Raw genomic sequence first — 20,449 nt, 5'->3', positions numbered from 1 at the left:
AATTGCTGAGCGGTCGGGTTAGAACGGATAAAAGGAAGTACTTCTTCACCCAAAGAGTGATTAACAGATGGAATTCATTGCCACAGGAAGTGGTGGCGGCTACAGGCATGGACGGCTTCAAAAGGGAATTAGATAAGCATATGGAGCAGAGGTCCATCAGTGGCTATTAGCCACAAGGTATAGATAGGGACTCTGGGGCAAGTGATGCTCTGTCTTCTTGGTGCTTGCGGGGGTCAACAGTGGGAGGACTTCTAATGTCCTGGCCCCACTGGTGGACCTCCTGATGGCACCTGGTATTTTTGGCCACTGTGTGACAGAGTGTTGGACTGGATGGTCCTTTGGCCTGATCCAACATTGGCGTCTCTTATGTTCTTCTGTACTCAGTCACATATTAAAAAATTGTGTACACTGTACATTAATTATATGTGTTCACTGTTATTTATAAACAGGGCTAGCAGTGTCTTTGGATGGGGATTATTGTACAAAGATTAAAATATGGTAGGGTCACTTATTCAGTAGCTGTCTGAAAAAATCCAAGTCTGAAGCAGTTGCATTATAAATTTTTCCAGCACATTTTTGCAACTGTCAGCTGTTAGTGAAGACTTATAAACAGAACAATCTTAAGTGATCAGCAAAAACACTTCTTTACAAACAGAACAAATTGTTCTAGTTTAATTAAATCTCTCCCCCCCCAAATGACAATATTTTCTGTTCATTAAACTCTTTCTCCCAAACGTAAGGTTAACCCCTTGTTTGGTAGGAATGGTGCAGGTTGCTTAGGATAGGGTAGGAAGACTGTCAGGCACCCTGAAGCATTGGGAGTGATGAGAAGAAATGCCCTTAGTAATGAGTGGCATTGAGCCAAACCTGGTCGAAGCTTATGGTACATTAGGGAAGGGAATGAAGCTTGGCATCCACTGGCATATTGCTTGTGCAGGCAAGAATAAGCAAGTATGGTATCACTGGGCAGGGTGGATTTACCCACTGAATAGGAGCCATTGTAAGGCTGTGTAGCACAGCCCACCTCTTACAATTTTACATTACCATATTTAATAGATTATTACACAGATCTAAATAAACCAGCTAAACCCATACATGTGTGTCATGTGTCCTTATCTGGGGAGAGATGGCTGGGACAACAATACTTTACACACAAATATATGCAGGACATCCCTAATGGCCCTTTTGGAAGGAACAAGTGACTTCAAGAAGGGCCTGTTTTGGTGAAGGAGTGGCTGGTGGAAAACTACTTAAGTCTCTTCTCTGCAAACTGTTTTTTCTTTCCGATACACCCTCTTAGCTACTTCCCCCAATGGTGAGAGGAATTTACAGTGAGAAAATAGCAATCAATGAAAGGTTAAGCATCTCCTTTCTCTGACCCTACTCCATTCAAAATGTTTCTCTTCAAAAGCCTTTGTTGTTTGGGGGGGGGGGGGGTTAGAATAGTTATCTCTTACCTAAGTTAATTCATGCCACAGTATTCTCCATTACTATGTATGGGTGTGAAAGTTAAACAATGAAGAAAGCTGACAGGAAGGAAGTTGATTCATTTGAAATGTGGGGTTGGAGGTGAGTGTTTAAGATTAGGGCTGCTAAGTCCCCCTGGGGGGCGGAAATCCCCCTGCCCCAGAGGCCCGTTCCCTGACGCCGGGGAATCGGGCCCTGGGGGGAACCCTGCCCCAGCGTGCACGTCACAGGGAAGTGACGTTATGACGCCGGGCAAGCTGGGGGCGGGGCCATGACCATACAAGGGAAAACTCTATGGTCGTGGCCCCGCCCCCAGCGTGCCCGGTGTCATAACGTCACTTCCCTGTGACATGCATGTGGCACGCACGCCAGGAGCCACCCAGGAGTCCCCCACCGGCGAGGTAAGTCCGACTTGGCAACCCTGTTTAAGATACTGTGGACTGCCAAAAGACAAAGAAGGGGGTTCTAGATCAAATCAAGCCTGAACTCTCCCTAGAAGCTAAAATAACTAAACTGAGGCTATTGTATTTTGCTCATGTTACAAGAAGACAAAGAGTCACCGCAAAAGACAATGATGCTAGGAAAAGTTGAAGGGAGTAGGAAAAGAGGATGACCCAACATGAGATAAATTGACTCAATAAAGTTAGCCAGGGCCCTTAGTTTACAAGACCTGGGCAAGGCTATTGATGGCAGGACATTTTGGAGGACATTGATTCATAGGATTGCCATGAGTCAGAGGTCACTTGACGGCACTTAACACACATTAGTTTCCAACCCCCACAGAAACCACAGTTAAACTACTAGATGAAAGACCACTTTTTAATAATTTAGCAATGATAAGTAATAGTTTAGCTCAAATGTCTTTCAAAATATCTTTATTGAATTGCATCACTACATATATCAAAGCAAGCATTGTGTTTAAAAATAATGTATAGTTTACTAAATCAATATGAAATCCATAATGATTCACATTTAAACAGGCTAATTTATATCTAGGAATACTATGAACAGTTTGCACAGTCCATGTCACCACATGAACCGTTCAAATTAGCTCGCCATCTCTGTCAACTAGCTCTCCACTGAGGATCAGTTCAAATATACAATCTCTGATGATAACATTTTATATGAATGATACCACCTAAGACTTCATGTGGGGAGTTGTTTGTCTGGAAATATTTGCATCTGAAAATCTCACCCCATATGTATCATCCTGAATAGAAACCATCAGGTTCTTCTTAATGTACTAACTTCTAGTCCTATTGATTTTGTAAATTAGTTTGTAGGTTTCCCCATTCCTTGTGATATTATCACTGCTCATGTAACATACAAAATAGATACATTATTTGAAAGCTGTACATTGCTTATAGGAGAACAGTTATAATTATAATAATAATCAGATATTTCAATTTGAACACTGGCAAAATATTTTAAATGCAAAGCAAAAAAAATCAAAGTGCTTTTTTTTAGGTAACAGAAATCTATGTATTTTCATCAGGCTTTGTGCCATCTCTTAATGCAAGGTAATATAGAAAATATTCTCTTTTTGGTAAAAATATAAATATAAAATGCACTGTAAGATGTCAAAATGGTTAATTTGAAGTTTTTAGATATACTTAAAAACTATCCACAATATTGAGCCTGTACGTAAGGAATACAAAAAAGTAGCATGTGCATGATTAGAAAATATGGATATTGTGAATATTAGTATCCCATATGTTTTTAAAGTTATCAATGAAATATAAATATTAAACTGTGCAATAGGTTTTATTTTAAGCATATTATATTCATTGAGTAATACTATTGGAAAAGCAAAGAATGAATACAAATTTTCCAATAATAATAATAATAATAATTTTTGAGGAAGACAAAACCTTATCAGGAACAAATCAGTCCACATATCTGAACAAAAAGACAAGTAAATTACCATAAAATGAATTAACTGCTGTATACATGCCAATATATAATTTTTGCTGCAGTAATAGAATCAAATTTCAATAAATGTGTCTGAAATATTAGAAAAATATATTAATTATATATTTATTACATCTGAATAATCCCAATAATAAACATATAAATTCCCTGTTTGAATGTAATCTCTAAAATAGTTAATTACATTATTAATTCCACTGACATGAACAGTCTGTAGGCTCCGGGATGACATACATAATTTCAGTGCCATTTCCTGAGCAGTAGAGTGGTACAGTTAGATTCTGTACTCCGTTTTCACGACAGCATTTACAGAATCTCAAATGGCTATCAATGTTGACATTAAAAATTGTGGCAGAGGGGCATTTTCCATCACAAGAAGCCACATTGATCTGTTAGAGAAAGGAGGAGAAAGTCAATTTTTACTGTCCACATTTTTAAAAAACATTAAGACACCAGATAAAGCAGTTTAGCAGCCTGCACTGGGATGAAACCAACCAACCATGCTTTTGTCATTACAAGAAGAAGTAAGAAGTCTTCAGATGTGTTCACTCTCCCCTTTACTTGTGCACCGAACTTGATTTTTTTTTTTTTTTGGTAATTTATTTCATTTTCAAAATTAAAAACAAGCATTCTGCTATTTTCCATTTCATAACAGATGAGCAAACAGCTATTCCTTCGTTCCATAACAAATACACATACGGCTTCCACTAGATTCATTACAAACAATATAACTATCCCTATTTCATGCCAAAATACACACAAAAACAATTTAACCCTTCATATTTCGTGTCCACATATGCCATTTCTCCCAATTTTTTTCAAAAGTCGTATCATCTTTCCCCTTTAATATACATGTTAATTTATCCATTTCAGCCACTTCACATATCTTCCGTATAACCTCACTCTTTTCTGGAATTTTCTCCTCTTTCCAGTACTTTGCGTATAAAATCCTAGCAGCCGTAAAACTGTGAACCAACAAATTTTTATCCATTTTCCCATACGACTCTGGAATCATGTTTAGAATACATATTTCAGGTTCGAGTGGAATTTGTCTTCCAATCATTTTCCCCAAAAGTTTAGTAATCATTGTCCAGTAATCCTTGGCTTTACAACAATTCCACCACATATGTAGGTAAGTACCTACATTCTGCTTACATTTCCAACATATGTTGGAGGTCGTTTTATAAATCTTAGCTAGTTTGACTGGAACCATATACCATCTCAAAGCAACTTTATAAATGTTTTCTTTAAACGAATTTGCCCTAGTAATCTTTATATTGGTATGCCATATTTTTAACCATTTATCAATTCCTATATCATAACCTAGATCTTTATTCCACGGCGCCATACTTGATCTTACCACCTCTTCTTGCATTTTATTTTCCAATAAAAATCCATATATATTCCTTATCATACTTCTTCCGCCCTTAATCCAGATTTTATCCATCTCTACAGGTTTATCATAAAAACCAAGCTTTTGATCATCCTTATATCTGGATTGCAGTTGCATTATTTGTAACCAGGACAGATCCTTGTTTTGTTCTTTCAAGTATTCAGTTGGTTTAAGATTATTCTTGTCGTCTAATAGATCTGCATAGCATAGTTTTTTTTCATGGTCATACAAATTTGGGATGGCAAAGGCTTCAATAGGGGATACCCATCTGGGTATTTTTAGATAATATTTCTGCTTCATTTCTCTCTATATTTTAAGTAGAGTGCCTCTTATATAATGTTTTTCAAATATTTTCCTCCCCTTATCGTACCAGGTGGTAGCGTGCCACCCCATGGGGAGATCGTGGCCCTCCAGTTTCAGAAGCCTGCTATTTGACAATGTCCCCCAATCCTTCAACCATACCATAGCTGAGGCTTTGTAATATAATTGCCAGTCTGGCAAACCTAGACCACCTTTCAATGTCTTTTCCTGCATAAGTTTCAACTTAAACCTAGGTTTCCTGGCTTGCCAGATAAATTTTGAAACCATTGTGTTTAGCTCTTTAAATTTTTTTTGATTTTTAATAACTGGTAATGCCTGAAAAAGAAACATAATTTTTGGGAGAATACACATTTTAATAGTTGCCACCCTTCCCATCAAGGATAACTGTAAGTCCTTCCAGTTTTCTAAATCCTTCCTGATTTCGGTCAGGATTCTTTTATAGTTGTTGTCAAATAAAGCGCTGCATTTATTAGTTAGCCAGATTCCTAAGTGCTTAACTTTTTTACTAATTATAAATCCAGACTTTTCTACTAACAAGTCCTCGGTGTCTTTAGAACAGTTTTTAGTTAATATTTTAGATTTCTGAAAGTTAATTTTTAAACCTGCTACCTGTCCATATCTGTGAAGGGTGTTAAGTAGATATTCAATTGAATCTAGGGGTTCTTCTAAGATAAAAACTAAGTCGTCGGCGTAAGCCTGTAATTTAAACTGCTCTCCTTTCACCTTCAGTCCTTTAATTCGGGGGTCCGCTCTCACCATATTGTTTAATACTTCCATTGTAAAAATAAAAAGTAACGGGGATAGCGGACACCCCTGCCTCGTACCCTTTTGTATTGCAAATTTTGGTGTGGAGTCGCCATTAATAATTATCTTAGCTTCCTGGTGTTGATAAATCGCCTGTATCATTCTCAAAAACATTTCTCCGCAATCCCAATGTATCAGGTTTCTTTTTATAAATTCCCAATTAACGTTATCGAACACTTTTTCAGCGTCGATAAATAAGAGGGCCATTTGTCTTCCATAGTTTGCTTCATAAAACTCTAACACATTAAGAATTGTCCTCACATTGTTCCTAAAATGTCTGTGCGGTAGAAACCCTGCTTGGTCAGAATGGACTATTTGTTGAAGCACTTTCCTGAATCTATTTGCAATAATTGAGGCATAAATTTTATAATCGGTGTTAAGCAACGAAATGGGCCTATAATTCTTTATTAATGTTGGATCAGCTTCTTTCTTTGGTAATAATGTAATCAAGGCTTCCTTCCATGTTTCAGGGAATCTATTCTTCTCTAATATGTTTTGGATTGTCAGCTGTAATGGCAAATCTATTTCCTTTAAGAATGTTCGATAAAACTCCGCTGGTAGTCCGTCTGTTCCAGGTGCCTTTTTAATCTTTAGGCTCTTAATGGCTTCTGTTATCTCACACATAGTAATGCGTTCATTTAATGATTTTTTTTGGTCTTGTGTAAATTTTTTCTTATTATATTTATTCAAAAATAGATCAATTTCTTGTTGACTTTCATTTTTTTGTTCATATAGTTCTTTATAGTATTTCCTTGCAATTTCTTTGAAATCATTTAAACTAAAACATTTTTTGCCCTGTTCATTCTTCAGTATTTTTATTGTTCTTTCCTCTTTTTCTTTCCTCAACTGATAAGACAGCCATCTGGTGGGTTTATTTGCTTGTTCAAAGTAATTTTGTCTTGCGTAATTTATTTTTTTGGTTATTTCTTGTGCTAGTAGGCAATTAAGTTGATGTTGTAATCCTATAATGTTTATTCTTAATTGTTTTGTGCTCGGAGTCTTCTTCAGATTTTGTTCATATTTTTGGATTTGCCCTACTATTTGCTTATATTTCTCTTGTTTTTGTTTCTTTAACCAAATTTCTTGTCTGATCATTCTTCCCCTGGCAAAGGCTTTAAATGCATCCCATACGATGTCTGTATTAGTTTCTGGTATCAAATTTAATTTAAAAAAGGACTTGAATTCTTCTTTACATTCTTTTACAAAGTTTCCATTATTCAGCATCCATGCTTTCATTGTCCATCTTGATATTTTAGGGTAGTCTTGAACTTCCAGTAACAGGGGATTATGGTCGGCAAATGTTGATGGTAAAATTTCCATTTCTGTTACCTCTGTCAGGGTTGTACTAGATGCCCAGACCATATCAATCCTGGACCAGGATTGGTGGCGGGATGAAAAATATGTAAAATCTGACTTGCTCCCATTCCTGACTCACCATACATCTGCTAGTTTTAATTCTTCAGCCAATAAAAGAAACGCATGTGGTAGTTTGTTTGATTTAACCATTTTCCGCCCCTGACTTTTTCTGTCCTCTCGCAAATCAAAAACTGCATTAAAGTCGCCGATTATATATGTTTCCTCTACTGAGAATTCCATTAGTTTCTTCCTTAGTTTTTGAAAAAATTTCCCTTGCTCTTGATTAGGGGCATATATGTTAGTTATTAGAGCTGTTTTATTTTGTCTTTGGATTTTAACTATTAGAATTCTTCCATCTTCGGATTTAAACGCCAATTCAGGTTGGAGGTGGGGTTTAACATAAGTGACTACCCCTCTTTTTTTACAGGTATCAGCAGCTACGTACTCTTACCCTAGTTTTTTAAAATCCAGTAGTCGCTCATCTCCTCTCTTAATGTGTGTTTCTTGTATACAAAACACATCGGCATTAAGTTTGTAGGCTTGATGTAGGATCTTCCTCCTTTTTTGAGGGGAATTTAAACCATTAACATTAACAGATATTATTCTAATTTTCTTTCTCCCCATTGTCTTTATATTTGAGCTCCTCATCCTTCCTGAGCTGCAGTCTTGTAGTTACTCTTGATGCTTCAAATTTCCCATCTTTCCCTCTTTGGGCTCTTCTTGATTTTTTACTTGTTTCCCTCGCTCCTTCCTCTTGTGATTCTTCCTCCGATTGACTTGATTCTTCTTCTTCCAATCCAAGTTCTTGACCATGTTTTTTTAGGAATTCTTCTTGCTTCATTATAGAACTTAATCTGAAATTTTTCCCTTTGTACATAAAGGCTAAGCCTTCAGGTATTAGCCATCTATATGTTATATCATTTCTCCTCAAAAGTTCAGCTAGGGTTTGATAGTCATGTCTCTTCTCTCTTATTCTCCAGGGAGTCTCCCTCAGAACTCTAATTTCATTTCCTTGTATATTTATTGTTGTAGTCCGAGATATTTCCAAAACCTTGTCCCGTATTGTTCTTTTATGGAATTTCACATGCACCTCTCTGGGTACCCTATTTCTTTTGGCATAAGCAGAATTCCTCCTGTATACCAACTCAATTTCTTGGTGCATTTCACTTTCAGGAGTCTCTAAGACCTCAGCTAGGGCTTTAACAACAGCCTCTCTAATATCTTCAGATTTCTTTTCAGGTATGTTTTGCAATCTGACTATATATGCAGCTTTCTCATACTCTAAAGCTATTAGAGATTCCTCCAGGGAGTCATATTTTGTTTTGAGATCCTGTACCTGTTGGTCTACTAAATCAACTTTTCCCTCCAACTTGTTCCCTGTTTGACTTAACTTGGCTATTTCTTGTTTATTCTCCATTATCTGGGTTTTAAATTCATCCATTTGTACAGACATCTGTTGAGTAAATAAATCTAATTTCATTTGTAGTGGTTCTAGTGCTTTCGTGATAAGCCCTGGTAAAGTATTCTGCATTGCATTATTCATCGCCAAAGTTATACTTTCATTTATTTGCGTATTTAAGTCTTTTGTTTGTAAAAGGTTTGAGGTCACCATCTTACTCTGTCCAGGAGAGGACCCTAAAATCTTCTTCCCCCCAGTTGCCATTTCAGTATCCTGACCTTCAAATTATACCCTACTTTTATCTACCTCAAAAGTTTGTTGTTTTATTGTTTTACTTTATAGTAAACCTTGACTTTGTAGAAGTACTCAGTCAACTTATAGTTTTCACAAATGATCCTTAAGAGTCCTTAAGCGTCCCTAATCACCCCTTTAACACCTTGCCAAAAATCAGTAGCTATACCCCACCTATTTCATTAAACCCCCACCAATTCACCTCCAATTAATCAATCACCACCTAATTTGTCGACTCTTAATTAATTATGCCTCTTTCCATACCTTCCATACATTCCTCTTTTACTTCACACCCCACTCTCCTACACCTTTCAATATCTAACAAACACCTTCTCTCCTTTCTCACCAGTCACATTCATTCATACCACTCTTCCCATTCATACCATTCATTCCATTCATACCATTCACCATACAGGAAAGAAACAGTTCCTTTAACTTCTTATCTTCGTATCTTCTGTCTTCATTCAGTTCTTTATTCCTATTGTTGCTTAGTTTGTTCTAACTCCTACTGGTTCCTTTCGCCATTCACTGCGTCACACTGCTATCCGTTTGTCTGTGTTATTTAGTAGCAGTCCTTATCAGTAGATGCTCGAAAAGTCGATTGGCAGTCCTTATCAGTAGATGCTCGAAAAGTCGATTGGCAGTCCTTATCAGTAGATGCTCAAAAAGTCGATTGGTAGTCCTTATCAGTAGATGTTCGAAAAGTCGATTGACTCGTCCGTCCGGATCGTGCCTAATCAAATTACCAGCCAACTCGTCTTCTTCACATCCACCACCATGCCGCAGCTGTTGCCATGAAGCTCTCCACAATACCACCACCTCTATTTCCCCTTCTACGCCGACGCCCAAATAAAGCAAGCCACTTACTTCCTCTTTTCTTCAGCCGTCTGCAATCCACTATCTTGGTCTGTGGGTGTTCCCCCGCGCTCCGTATTCCGTATTCTGCAGCCTCTAACTCTTTCTTCTTATCTGGTCTCCTTTGGGGTCTCCAAGCTTCCCGAGCTTCCAGGACACAATTTTTCACGGAAAGTTCAAGCCAGAATCAGGGTAATGTTCTTTGCTGATGCTCGTCCTCGGCTTTCCGGTGCAGCTACGGGTTCCAAGCGTACTTGCACCCGCTTATCTTGACTGGTTGCCTCAGTGAAGGTTCTGGGTCGTAGACGAAACAGCCGCCGCCGCCGTCTGCTCCAAAACTAGCCCACCTTGCACAAGCCTCCCTCCAGGAGGACTTGGAAAGAAATAGTAGCTATTTCTCTCTTTTCCAGCAAGAGTACAGTCGTAGGCACAGAGGAGAACTCTGCGCCGTCCGCTGTCGCCAAAACCGGAACCGGAAGCTCCGAACTTGATTTAGAACTTGCAATTTTTAATGACTTCCAAAGCAGGTACTGTCGGCGCTGCCAAGAACCACCAAGGGCCACTGGACAAAGTTTCATCTGGCCCCCCTATGCCCCGATCCAAAACAAATATCATAACAAAATAAATCACGTGGCTTTCTACTACTGTGAATAGAGTAATAATTGTTCACTAAATAGAAACATTATTATGAAATATATTATGAAATAATAAATTTTGCTTCATATCATTCAGTAGTTTATAAACCTCTCTCCCTCTCTCTCTCCCTCTCCCTCTTTTGTCTCTATGTAAGCATTCATAATTGTGGGAAATAAGCAGGGTCAGCTTTCCTCGCCTCTTTTCAGCCAAACTGTTCCTGCCCAAAATGCCCTTCTCTTCTATTTATTAAAGATTGTGAAAACTCCCCTGATCTCTTTGTATCAGCGCTGAGAATTCTCTGTATCATCAACTCCGTTTGCACAGCATGTGACTCTCAATATTTCTCTCTTTGGCCTTGTGTCTAATTTTATATTCACATACACATATATATGCCTACAAATATATGATACCCTAGTAGAAGTTAGTACAAGTAGAACTTCTCCTAACTTTTGCTTAACATCTCAGACTTCACATGGGCTTCAACTGTCTAAAACAAGATGTATTTTAAAACCACAAATCATAGTCACGTATTTAAGCTTGTTTGCTTTGATATAAATTGAAATGAAGGCATCCATTATTACACATTTATAACCTCTAATACAGATTAATACAAACCACAATACATGTAAAGTGTGTGTGTGTGTGTTACGATTGCCAAGTCTGAAGTGGCGCTGGAGCGGGGGACTCCAGCGCTGCTCCAGGAGTGTGCGCGCGTGCCGCAACCACATCACCCGGAAGTGACGTGACTACGCCAGGCACGCTGGGGGCGGGGCCACGACCATCCGAGGGGGAACCATAGAGTTTTCCCTCAGATGACTGTGGCCCCGCCCCCAACGCACCCGACGCGATTGCATCACCTCCGGGCGACGTGCACGTCGCGTGCTTTGGGGGTGGGGTTCCCCCGGGGCCCGATCCGCCGGTGGTGGGTAACGGGCCTCTGGGACGGGGGTTTCCCCGCCCCCCCCGGGGGGACTTGGCAAGCCTAGTGTGTGTTTGTGTGTCTGTCTGTCTGAAGTGGGGAAAATCAGCTTTTTTTTCAGGGGGAATGCACTGGAATTAATTTCCAGAACCTCTTCAACAAAATTCTTTTTCAAATGCTTAAATGTTCATGAGTTTTTAGTATACAGATTGAAAACTTCATTTCCCTCTTGAGAGAAAGCCCTAGGGGGATTCACTCTCTCACTAGTTTGATAGATTCTTGGAGAATATTAAGTTGACACCCCCACCTTCTAGTCATAATATGAACATACTATTATGTATGTTTTAACTCCCCAGACAGGGAAGGGATGAGAAGGAAGGAGGTATGTGTGGGGGGGGACAAACAAAGAAGAATTATATGGTGGATGAGGAGAGAAATGAAGGCATACCAGATTGTTGATGGGCTTAGGAACAACTCTTGATAGAAAAGTGTTTTCCTTAACCTTGTAGTTTAAAATGTTTGCAGGCACGGAAAGCTTAAAAAGGGCAGCAAACAGCACCATCCAGGAAGTTTGAGCGTCTGTCTGTTTGCTCTGCTCTGTCTTTCCTGTTTCCCTGCAATGCAGAACTCCACTAAAAGTAAAACAAATACATCTGGATGATTCCAGTGTCACTGGGCCCTCAAGCTGACTTAGGCCCTAGGAATTTTTGAATCCCCAGTCCTTGCCGTCAGTGACCCTGGGCACTGTAACAAATTGCAGTTTCTTCTTTGCTGGTTTGTAGGTAAGAAATAAACCATAATTTGTTGAAGTGTCTGATTCAGATGTAATTTCAAATTACAGTTAGTTCTAAATCAGAAAATGTTTGATCTTGGCTTGCCATAGAATGGAAGGAGTAAGGGACTTTCTAGATTGTTCTCATAATCACAACATAGCTTTGTTTGTCTTCATCATGCTAAACATGTATGTATCTCCTTTCATGTGAATGTTAGTCACACAGGCAGAATGAAACCTAGGAACGCTGCTACTGCTTTCTTGAAGATCTAAGAAAGTAACCTTCCCAGCCTTAAGCTTTTCAAGGCAAGAAGTAATTGGAGCTCTGGAGAAAGAACAGGTCCTTAGGTCCTTGTTTTTAGAGCTGCCAGAAGCATCTGGATACACACACAGAGGGCTGTTCTGCCAGGAGGGGATATGGCAGTGTTCCCTCTAAACTGAGTTAGTGTGAGCTAGCTCACAGCTTTTTAGCTTCCAGCTCACATATTTTTGTCTTCACTCAGGAAGGATGGCTTCAGAGCAAGCTAATTTATACAGCAGCCAAATTGCTCGCTCACCACTTTAATGCCAGTAGCTCACAAAGTAGAATTTTTGCTCACAGGACTCCACAGCTTAGAGGGAGCAGGGGACTGGGATATGAGCAACTAAGAATGAAGAGAGAATACCTGTTACTGCTCAGTGAACTGGCTTGACATGGTTTTGCATTCATTCCCAGTCACATTTTGTGTTGCTTTCAGCCAGGTATAAATAAGGGCTAAAATACATGATACATTTGATATTTGTTGGGTGGGTCATGGTGTGTAATCAGACTCACATTCAGATGTACATTGGGGGAACTTAAATTAAACAGTACTCATTTGTTTGACACTGTGAGGGACTGCTGTGGGGGAAGGAGGAGGAAGAGCTTCGATTTTCTCCCCTGCCCTGTTTTTGGCAGTGGCAAAAATAGTGTGTGTGTGTGGGGGAAACCCAAAGCTCCTCCTCCCCCCTTGCAGTACTGAGTGAATGTGTGCTGTTTCCTCCCTTTCCAAATTACCTCCATGCACTAGATTCTCAGGACCCAAATACTTATTGAGCAGTGCCAGAGAGGCAGAAAGTTGAGGTTTTGAAAAGAACAGCTGGAAATCATTTCTCACGTCTGCCAAATCTGCCAGGCATTTTATGAACCAAAAAATAAAAATCTCTTTTGACAGTTTGCAATAACCTGGATGTTTGTGGATGTGGATTTTGAAAATGTGATATTTGTAACCTAATCCCGTTCTTTAAATTTGTTATTCTGTGACTGGAAACTTATTTCTGTAACAGTATTCCAAGTGTATATCAATATGCTTATTGTAATGCTGTACTGTAATGCTAATACAGCTATTTCTATGTTAGTGTGTACAAACAAGTATTCACTGTTTGAAAGCTCACACAACTGAGCTATTATATTTCAACTAATCCCTTTTAAGGTTATTCTAACTTTATGACTGTACCAAGGCACATCCATTCTCAGAGGCTGCTGTATCCAGATATTTCCAATCCAAAAAACCCTGTTTAGTTCTGGTTTGGAAATACCTAAAGCAAAACTAAGCAGGAAATGTTGAGTTCTGGTTTGAAGACAAACCCCTAGACCACAGACCTTTTACTTGCATGTGTTATGAAAGCAGACACACTCTAATGACACTCTTCATTTAGAATAGGATAGTCAAGATGATTCAGTGCACTTTTCAGGTGAAGATAATTATATTGAGTTCTACTCCTTGGGATTCAGATGTTATTCCAAGAGCAAGAGGTCAGCACTGTTGTCATGTGATGGTAGAGGCAATTAAATTGTAAGCACATTTATGAGGAAGAGAACACGGCTAAGACAAGAGATGTCCCAGATGTCAAGGCAATAGTAGGACCTGTTTAGGTAATTATGTAGCATACTTATGAGTCACCTTTTACTGGGTGGTTTGTTTATATGGCCCACAATGAGTAGAAAATGCAAAAACTTTAGCAAGCTGTACTTACAGGGCTTCGACTCACACAGTCATGTTTTCTTATAGTTGTTCTTACTGTGACTTTTTGACAGATCCTTTCATCCCTTTTGCCTGATAAAATATAAAATAAAGCTGACTTATTCATGTATTCATTCGTATATTTTTTGCCAAGTATAAAGATAATATTCAAAATAAAATTAACTCACTGTACGCATGTGCTATGAATCCTTTTAGGACCATGCCAGTACTCTGGAATATGCCCAAGTATGTTACGGGTATCTTGCTTTTCCAAGGGAATTTCTGGAACACCTCTGAGCATAAGAAGTACAGATGTCCCCCCCCCCCCCCCCCCCCCCCCCCTTTATAGCTTCTTATACTCAGAGGTTGTTCTAGAAGTTCTGTTGATTTTTAGGAATATCCTGTCAGGCCAAATGACAAGTAGGGAGCTTGAGAGATCCATTTGCAAATGTACATCTTACAAAGTAACCTTTGGATTAGAGTCTCAGGAGTACAGCTGTACTTATTTCAATTTCTTTAGTAAAATTGTTCAGCAATAGTTTGGGATGCAGCAATTTTTCCAATATTATTCTATGTGGGCATGGAGAAATAGTTCATTTTTTTTTTTTAAAAAAAATGGTTTTAATCAGCTAATACTCCCATATTTACTGGACATATAAAGAAAACAAGAAATATTACTATTATTAGTTAATATTTAATGTTTTAAGTTGGTACATTCAGTTATTGAATTCCATTATTAAAATCAAGAATCAAAGAGAGGAGAATGATGTAAGTAACTTTGGGGACCAAAGGTAAGGTATAAATGAACTAAATAAAATTAATGACAAAAGCAGGTTACATTTCAATATTCATTCAGAAATATAATAAATTCTACTAAATAAAATCTTAAATGGATTGAATATAGCTTAATAAGTTCCAGTTCACATTTAACATCAATGACTAGGTTTTACAATGGAATGCAGCATATGGCCTTGTGTTTGCACAAATGTGCATGCACATACTTGCATAACTTCCATGTCTATAACCTTCAGTGTGAAGAAGCCCATGCCTACTCAAGCAGGTTTACCTCATGTGACCTGTCTACAACTTTTGCAGCAAACAGACTGCTAGAAGTGTCATTTTATATTGGCCTCAATTCATACTGAAGGTTCTACATATGGTGGGGGAGTCCATTTAAACTAAGTCAATTTAATCTAAAGCCTACATGGTGGGGCTAAGAGCCTGACTTAAAAAGATAACCTAGCAGACACATGATCTCATAATGTTTCTCTCATTTTCTGTTTTTTGTTCTGACGATAATTGCTGGTGGTAGAAATTCAACAAATGTATGCAAAGACACATACAAAAATCTACTTTATTCTAGAACCTAGGGTGCATAATTTGTACCTTATAACACTATCTGACAGATAAATACAACTAATAGACATAGAAACCATATAACAAAAAATAACTGAATTGAAGCAAAAGCATGAACTTCACATGTAGTGACTGAAGCAGACATAAATTTATGTGCTATGCAAAATATAGCTAAGATACAACTGATACTGCAATCCTAGTCGAAATAACTTTTCTCCATTGCCTTTTAAAACAGTCTGCTGCTTCACTGAAAAACCACATCCCTGCAATCCCTGGGCAGGAAAGACATTTTACTTTATCAGATCAGAAAGAAAACTGTAAGGCACCAGCTTTGCTTATATTCCACTGAGTCTTATTAATGAATTTTTAGAATATATTACAAAGAATTAGATGCAAGTGAAAGCATGCTATGCATTACCTTCATTCAGTACCATAGTTACTGGTACATATTAAGCACACATTTGTACTACTAAATTGCCAAAATAAACTTTAATATAAACTAACCAGAAGAGATTTTGGCTTCTTTAAACCCCTTTTTCTTACTTTGTTAAGTGAACACATTACCCCATGTACTTTCTCAGGTCTAGATAACACACACACAAAGAATGAGTGTACCTTTTTGTAGATACAAACCAATCCAATAAGGCAATTTGCATATATTAATCTGTTTCTCTGTACAGATAATCCTTACTGGATTAAGGCAATTCTGTTTTAAAGTAACTGAAATATTTCTGAATGCCTACATGGAACTGGTTTCTATGGATAAATGCAATGTATGAAATGGTAGCAGTGGCTAGGCAGTTGGTGCTTCAAGAAGTAACAGGTTATCTCTCCTCAGTGATGACCAATGGAGAGGAGTCTCTAATGTCGTAACCAGTAAATGTCACAAAACAGAGGTGATATCTGGATCAGTACTATGCATGGACTCCATTATGTTTTGGCTGGACTCATGCTTGGCTGTGCACCTGCATGATCTGTCCTAACTATCTTCTGCCTCCACCACCATTTCATGACATCCATGGGGAAGAGCATCTGGGTCGGTCCCTCCCCCAAAAGTTACCACTCACAAGAACCAGCCACTTACTGCCTATTGCATCATTACACCAGATACCTTTGTGCTCTTAAACTAGGAAAGGAAAAAATGCTCTAAAAATTATTTGTCTGAGCACTTGGATTCTAAAAAGTATTGGTCTTCTTCCAAGAAACCACTAAATATATGCTTGATGTCAACTAGCCACTCTGAAGACCATCAGCAGTATTATTTATACCCCTATTATTAACAGAAAGTCACAACTGTGTATGGACATCTCTATCAAGAATACTAACATTTTAAAGTGTTTTTTTTAAAGGAAGGAAAGAAAATACATTATTAAAAATCATAATACCTGGTTCACAATTAATATTATCAGTAGAGACTACGGGGCTAATGGCAAAGGGTAATACACCCCGTCCAGAACCTGGCAGAATTATTGGGAACATAAGTTTCTTGTAATAAAATAACATTTTACGTAAATGACATTGTATTAATTCTTACACTGCCAACTGCAATTGTCCTTGCTTGTGAAGAGGAATGAGATCTTCCTGTTGTTCTAAATTACTGGTAATCCTATGCTTTAATGCTCCCCTGAATAACAAGTCTACAATGTTTACAAGAGTTTTTTAAAAAAAATATATCTATGGGCATCTTATGACTCTGGCAAGGTAAGAATTAAATATATGAACTTGCTTAGCATGCATTTAATCATTCTCCTTTTAAAATAGAGATTATTGGTGCCCATTAAAACCCAAGGAGTTGCAAGCTATACTTGTAGCTGACTTCTGCTTTACCATACAGCACATGCTTTTAGTTTTTTTAAAAACAAGAACATTCTCTATTAGCATGTAAGAGAGCATTTGGGTTATGTTTTTCTTAGAAGCCATCTCAGCAAACGGTTCTGAAGTATAACAGTGTCTTTCCCTTGAAACTACTGAATACTGTGAAAACTATCCATTGACTGAGGAAATCTTCATCTAAATTAGAAGAAAATATGGCTTAATTGAGAAACTAAGCTTTAACCATTCATTATTTAATTAATTAAATTATTAAGTCGTTTTCTTCATGTCTTTCTGTCTCTGTTTTTTGCCATGATTTATAAAGGCTTCATACCAGACACCCTGACCCCAAACTGGTAGGAAAGAATAATGTAAACACATAAAGAAATACATGGCTTCAAGCTGTATTATGTTTTCAAAGCAAAGGGTGAATGCATATTGCGCTATGTGCATCTCTAGAGTTACTCTTTGCAGCACAATATAGAACTGTATTCATGTTCTTCCCTCAGATATTATTAACTATTTAACTAGACTTTTTTCCAGAAACCTACATTTTTTTGTCTACAAAGTATAATTCCTCCATACAATGTAAAAATGTTGAATAATCCAGACTGATTGGAAATATATGTTGCCTGTTCAGACAGAATCAGAATGTTTGATAGATTTTTAGCCTTCTCACCTAAAATAACTAGAGTACCTCATTGTGAGAAATCACCCTATAGTGGCCCAAATCCCATTTGCTACCAAGATTCTGAGAAGTGTAGGCAGCTGGGAAACACATCTTAGGATGGAACTTTTAAGAGGCCACATGTGGAATATCCTTCACTATGAGTGTTACCTGTGAGTCCTAATTCACAGTACGGAGACCTTTCAATTCTAGTCAATTTATTTTATAATGGAATAACTGAAAAACTTTAATATGCCATATAATCATATTTAATGAGTATGCACTCATACTTCCACATTACAAATATATGATTTCTTAAAAGTGCAAGCATTGCTTTCTTTAGAACTGCCACTTTTCTCTCTTAATAATTAGCTCACTGAAATATCTTGTTATTCTTCGAAAAGGTTAGGTTTAAAATGATGGGGAGAACCTTATCCCTATAAAACCCATGACAGAAGATCCTAAACTCAACTGTCACACTAATTGCTTTCAGTAGAGGCTCCAAATCAAATTTGAAGCAGCATATCTTGAACGTTTTCTTTCAATGTATGTACACATATGGTTCTGGTAATAAAAGACCATAAAAACAAAATTACTTTTAGTCATCTCCGCATTGCATTTGGAGGGATTTGGTTATACTCCAGAAGGAAAAAAAGATTTAAAAATCACCATGTGAGCAGCCATATAAAGTAAGACTCATCAATGACTTTTGTTAACTATATATTTTTACATGATTTGGGGACAGCATGCTTTTTCTTTCCTTATGTCCCATAAAAGGAGTTGTAAAACACACAGCTATCCAGAACCAAAGCCAAACTAGCATACAACTAGCAGTGAATGCAGCTTTCTTCACTTACAGGTCTTGCAGCAGCCATCGTTATATGTCTGTACAGTGCCTCCATTCTAGGAAGATAAAAAGGAAATATTTCAAAAAAGACTGTGCCCAAAGAAACATAGTGATATCTGCAAATGACAGACGCCTCCCTGCCCAAAAGACAAAAAGACAAACCCAGCCAGGGCACTTCCCCACCCCATGTTTCTCATAGGGATGGCCACCACATGATACAGCTGGGAGCTTTGAGGGCAGGGGAAGGGCAGGAAGTGGTGTTCGGCTACATGCTAATGTCAAGTCCAGGCAAAAATCTGGACATGATGTAAGTACATCAGTCAGCACTCTAGAAACCAGTTTTCACCCAGACATGTTGTTGGCAGATACCCTACATCATTTCTGTCACCACCCACAACTGTTCTCACTGGCTCCAGAGGTGAGAGTGGGTAGGAAGGCCAAGTGGTTAGAGAGCACAGACGCAAAGCGGGCACGCAGCATCCCTAAGCTTTGATAATAAGTTTACACCATAATAGAATCTAGTCCACACCTCAATACAGATGTAAAATGTAATACAAAACAGTTTTCCTATCCCTAGAATACTGATGAAAACTCATTCGGCATGGTATTATGTGTAGCATTAGACAGCAGTGTCTACCACTTAAAATGGAACCCATGGCTCCGAAGAAGTACAAGTTTAAAAGCTGGATACCAGTCTATACCAGAAGCCCCCAAACTTTTTCAGCCTGGAGACACCTTTGGAATTCTATTCTAGCACAGGGTGGTGAGTGAACTACAAAATGGCTACCACAGGAGGTGGAGTCAACCACAAAATGGCTGCCACAGGAGGCAGAGCCAATCACAAAATGAACAATTCTAATAGTAATTTTTCAACATTTTAGGCATTTTAGAAGCTGTTTTACAGGATGCCTTTTTAAATGAACATATTGTTTTAAAATATTTTCTTGCATACACATAACTAACCTTCAGTCATATAATGAAGATCCTTGTGCTGTGGTGGCAGCTGCTGCCAAAACAACTTTTAAAAAACCAGCACAGCCAATCAGATCTCCAACTGCTGACCAAAAGCCCACCTGGCTCCACCCACCATGACACCCAAGGGCACCACACTGAGAATCCTTAGTCTATAGTGCCATATGAAACACTATTTTGAAAGCTTCTCAATAATAGTGCAATAATTTTGCTAAATGGGTCTAAGCTTTCCCCCGTGATACATTTCTAGTGTGAGGTCAACCAAAGAGGATGGTATGTTGGTTCATATTGTTCTTCATCTCCCAAAAAGTTGGGAAGAATTATCTGAATCAGGTCTCTGTGCAGTTGGGTTGCCACTCCCTTCCTCAAGCTATTAACACACACTCAAAGCTGTTTTATACTGAATCAGACCACCAGTCCATCAAGGTTAGTATTGTCTCCTCAGACTGGCAGTGGCTCCCCTAGGGCTGCCAATTCCCCCCGGGGGGCGGAGCCACCCCAGAGTCCCCCGCCGGCGAGGTAAGTCGATTTGGCAACCCTAGGCTCCCCAGGATCTTAGGCTGAGGTCCTTCACATCACCTGTTCCTGATCCTTTTAACTGGAAGTGCTGGGGATTGAGCATGAGGCCCTGGGCACTCCAAACAGATTCCCTTTCACTGAGCCATGGCCCC

The 20,449-nt window shown here is 38.5% G+C and overlaps 1 protein-coding gene across 1 annotated transcript in view; it reads right to left on the bottom strand.

Moving 5' to 3' along the window:
- Positions 1-3,584: 3,584 nt before the first annotated feature.
- Positions 3,585-20,449, bottom strand: part of OTOGL (otogelin-like) — a 158,229-nt gene continuing 141,364 nt past the window's right edge. Inside the window, exons 55-57 of the mRNA XM_015407445.1 lie at positions 18,817-18,862; positions 14,138-14,217; positions 3,585-3,785 (exon numbers count right to left, since the gene is read on the bottom strand). Of these exons, the coding sequence (XP_015262931.1) occupies positions 3,585-3,785; positions 14,138-14,217; positions 18,817-18,862 (327 nt within the window). The remainder of the gene's footprint in view (positions 3,786-14,137; positions 14,218-18,816; positions 18,863-20,449) is intronic.

Source organism: Gekko japonicus, unplaced genomic scaffold (assembly GCF_001447785.1).
Source record: "Gekko japonicus isolate JY-2015 unplaced genomic scaffold, Gekko_japonicus_V1.1 scaffold525, whole genome shotgun sequence".
NCBI classification, from domain to species: domain Eukaryota; kingdom Metazoa; phylum Chordata; class Lepidosauria; order Squamata; family Gekkonidae; genus Gekko; species Gekko japonicus.
This window is presented reverse-complemented; position numbering and strand designations above follow the sequence as displayed.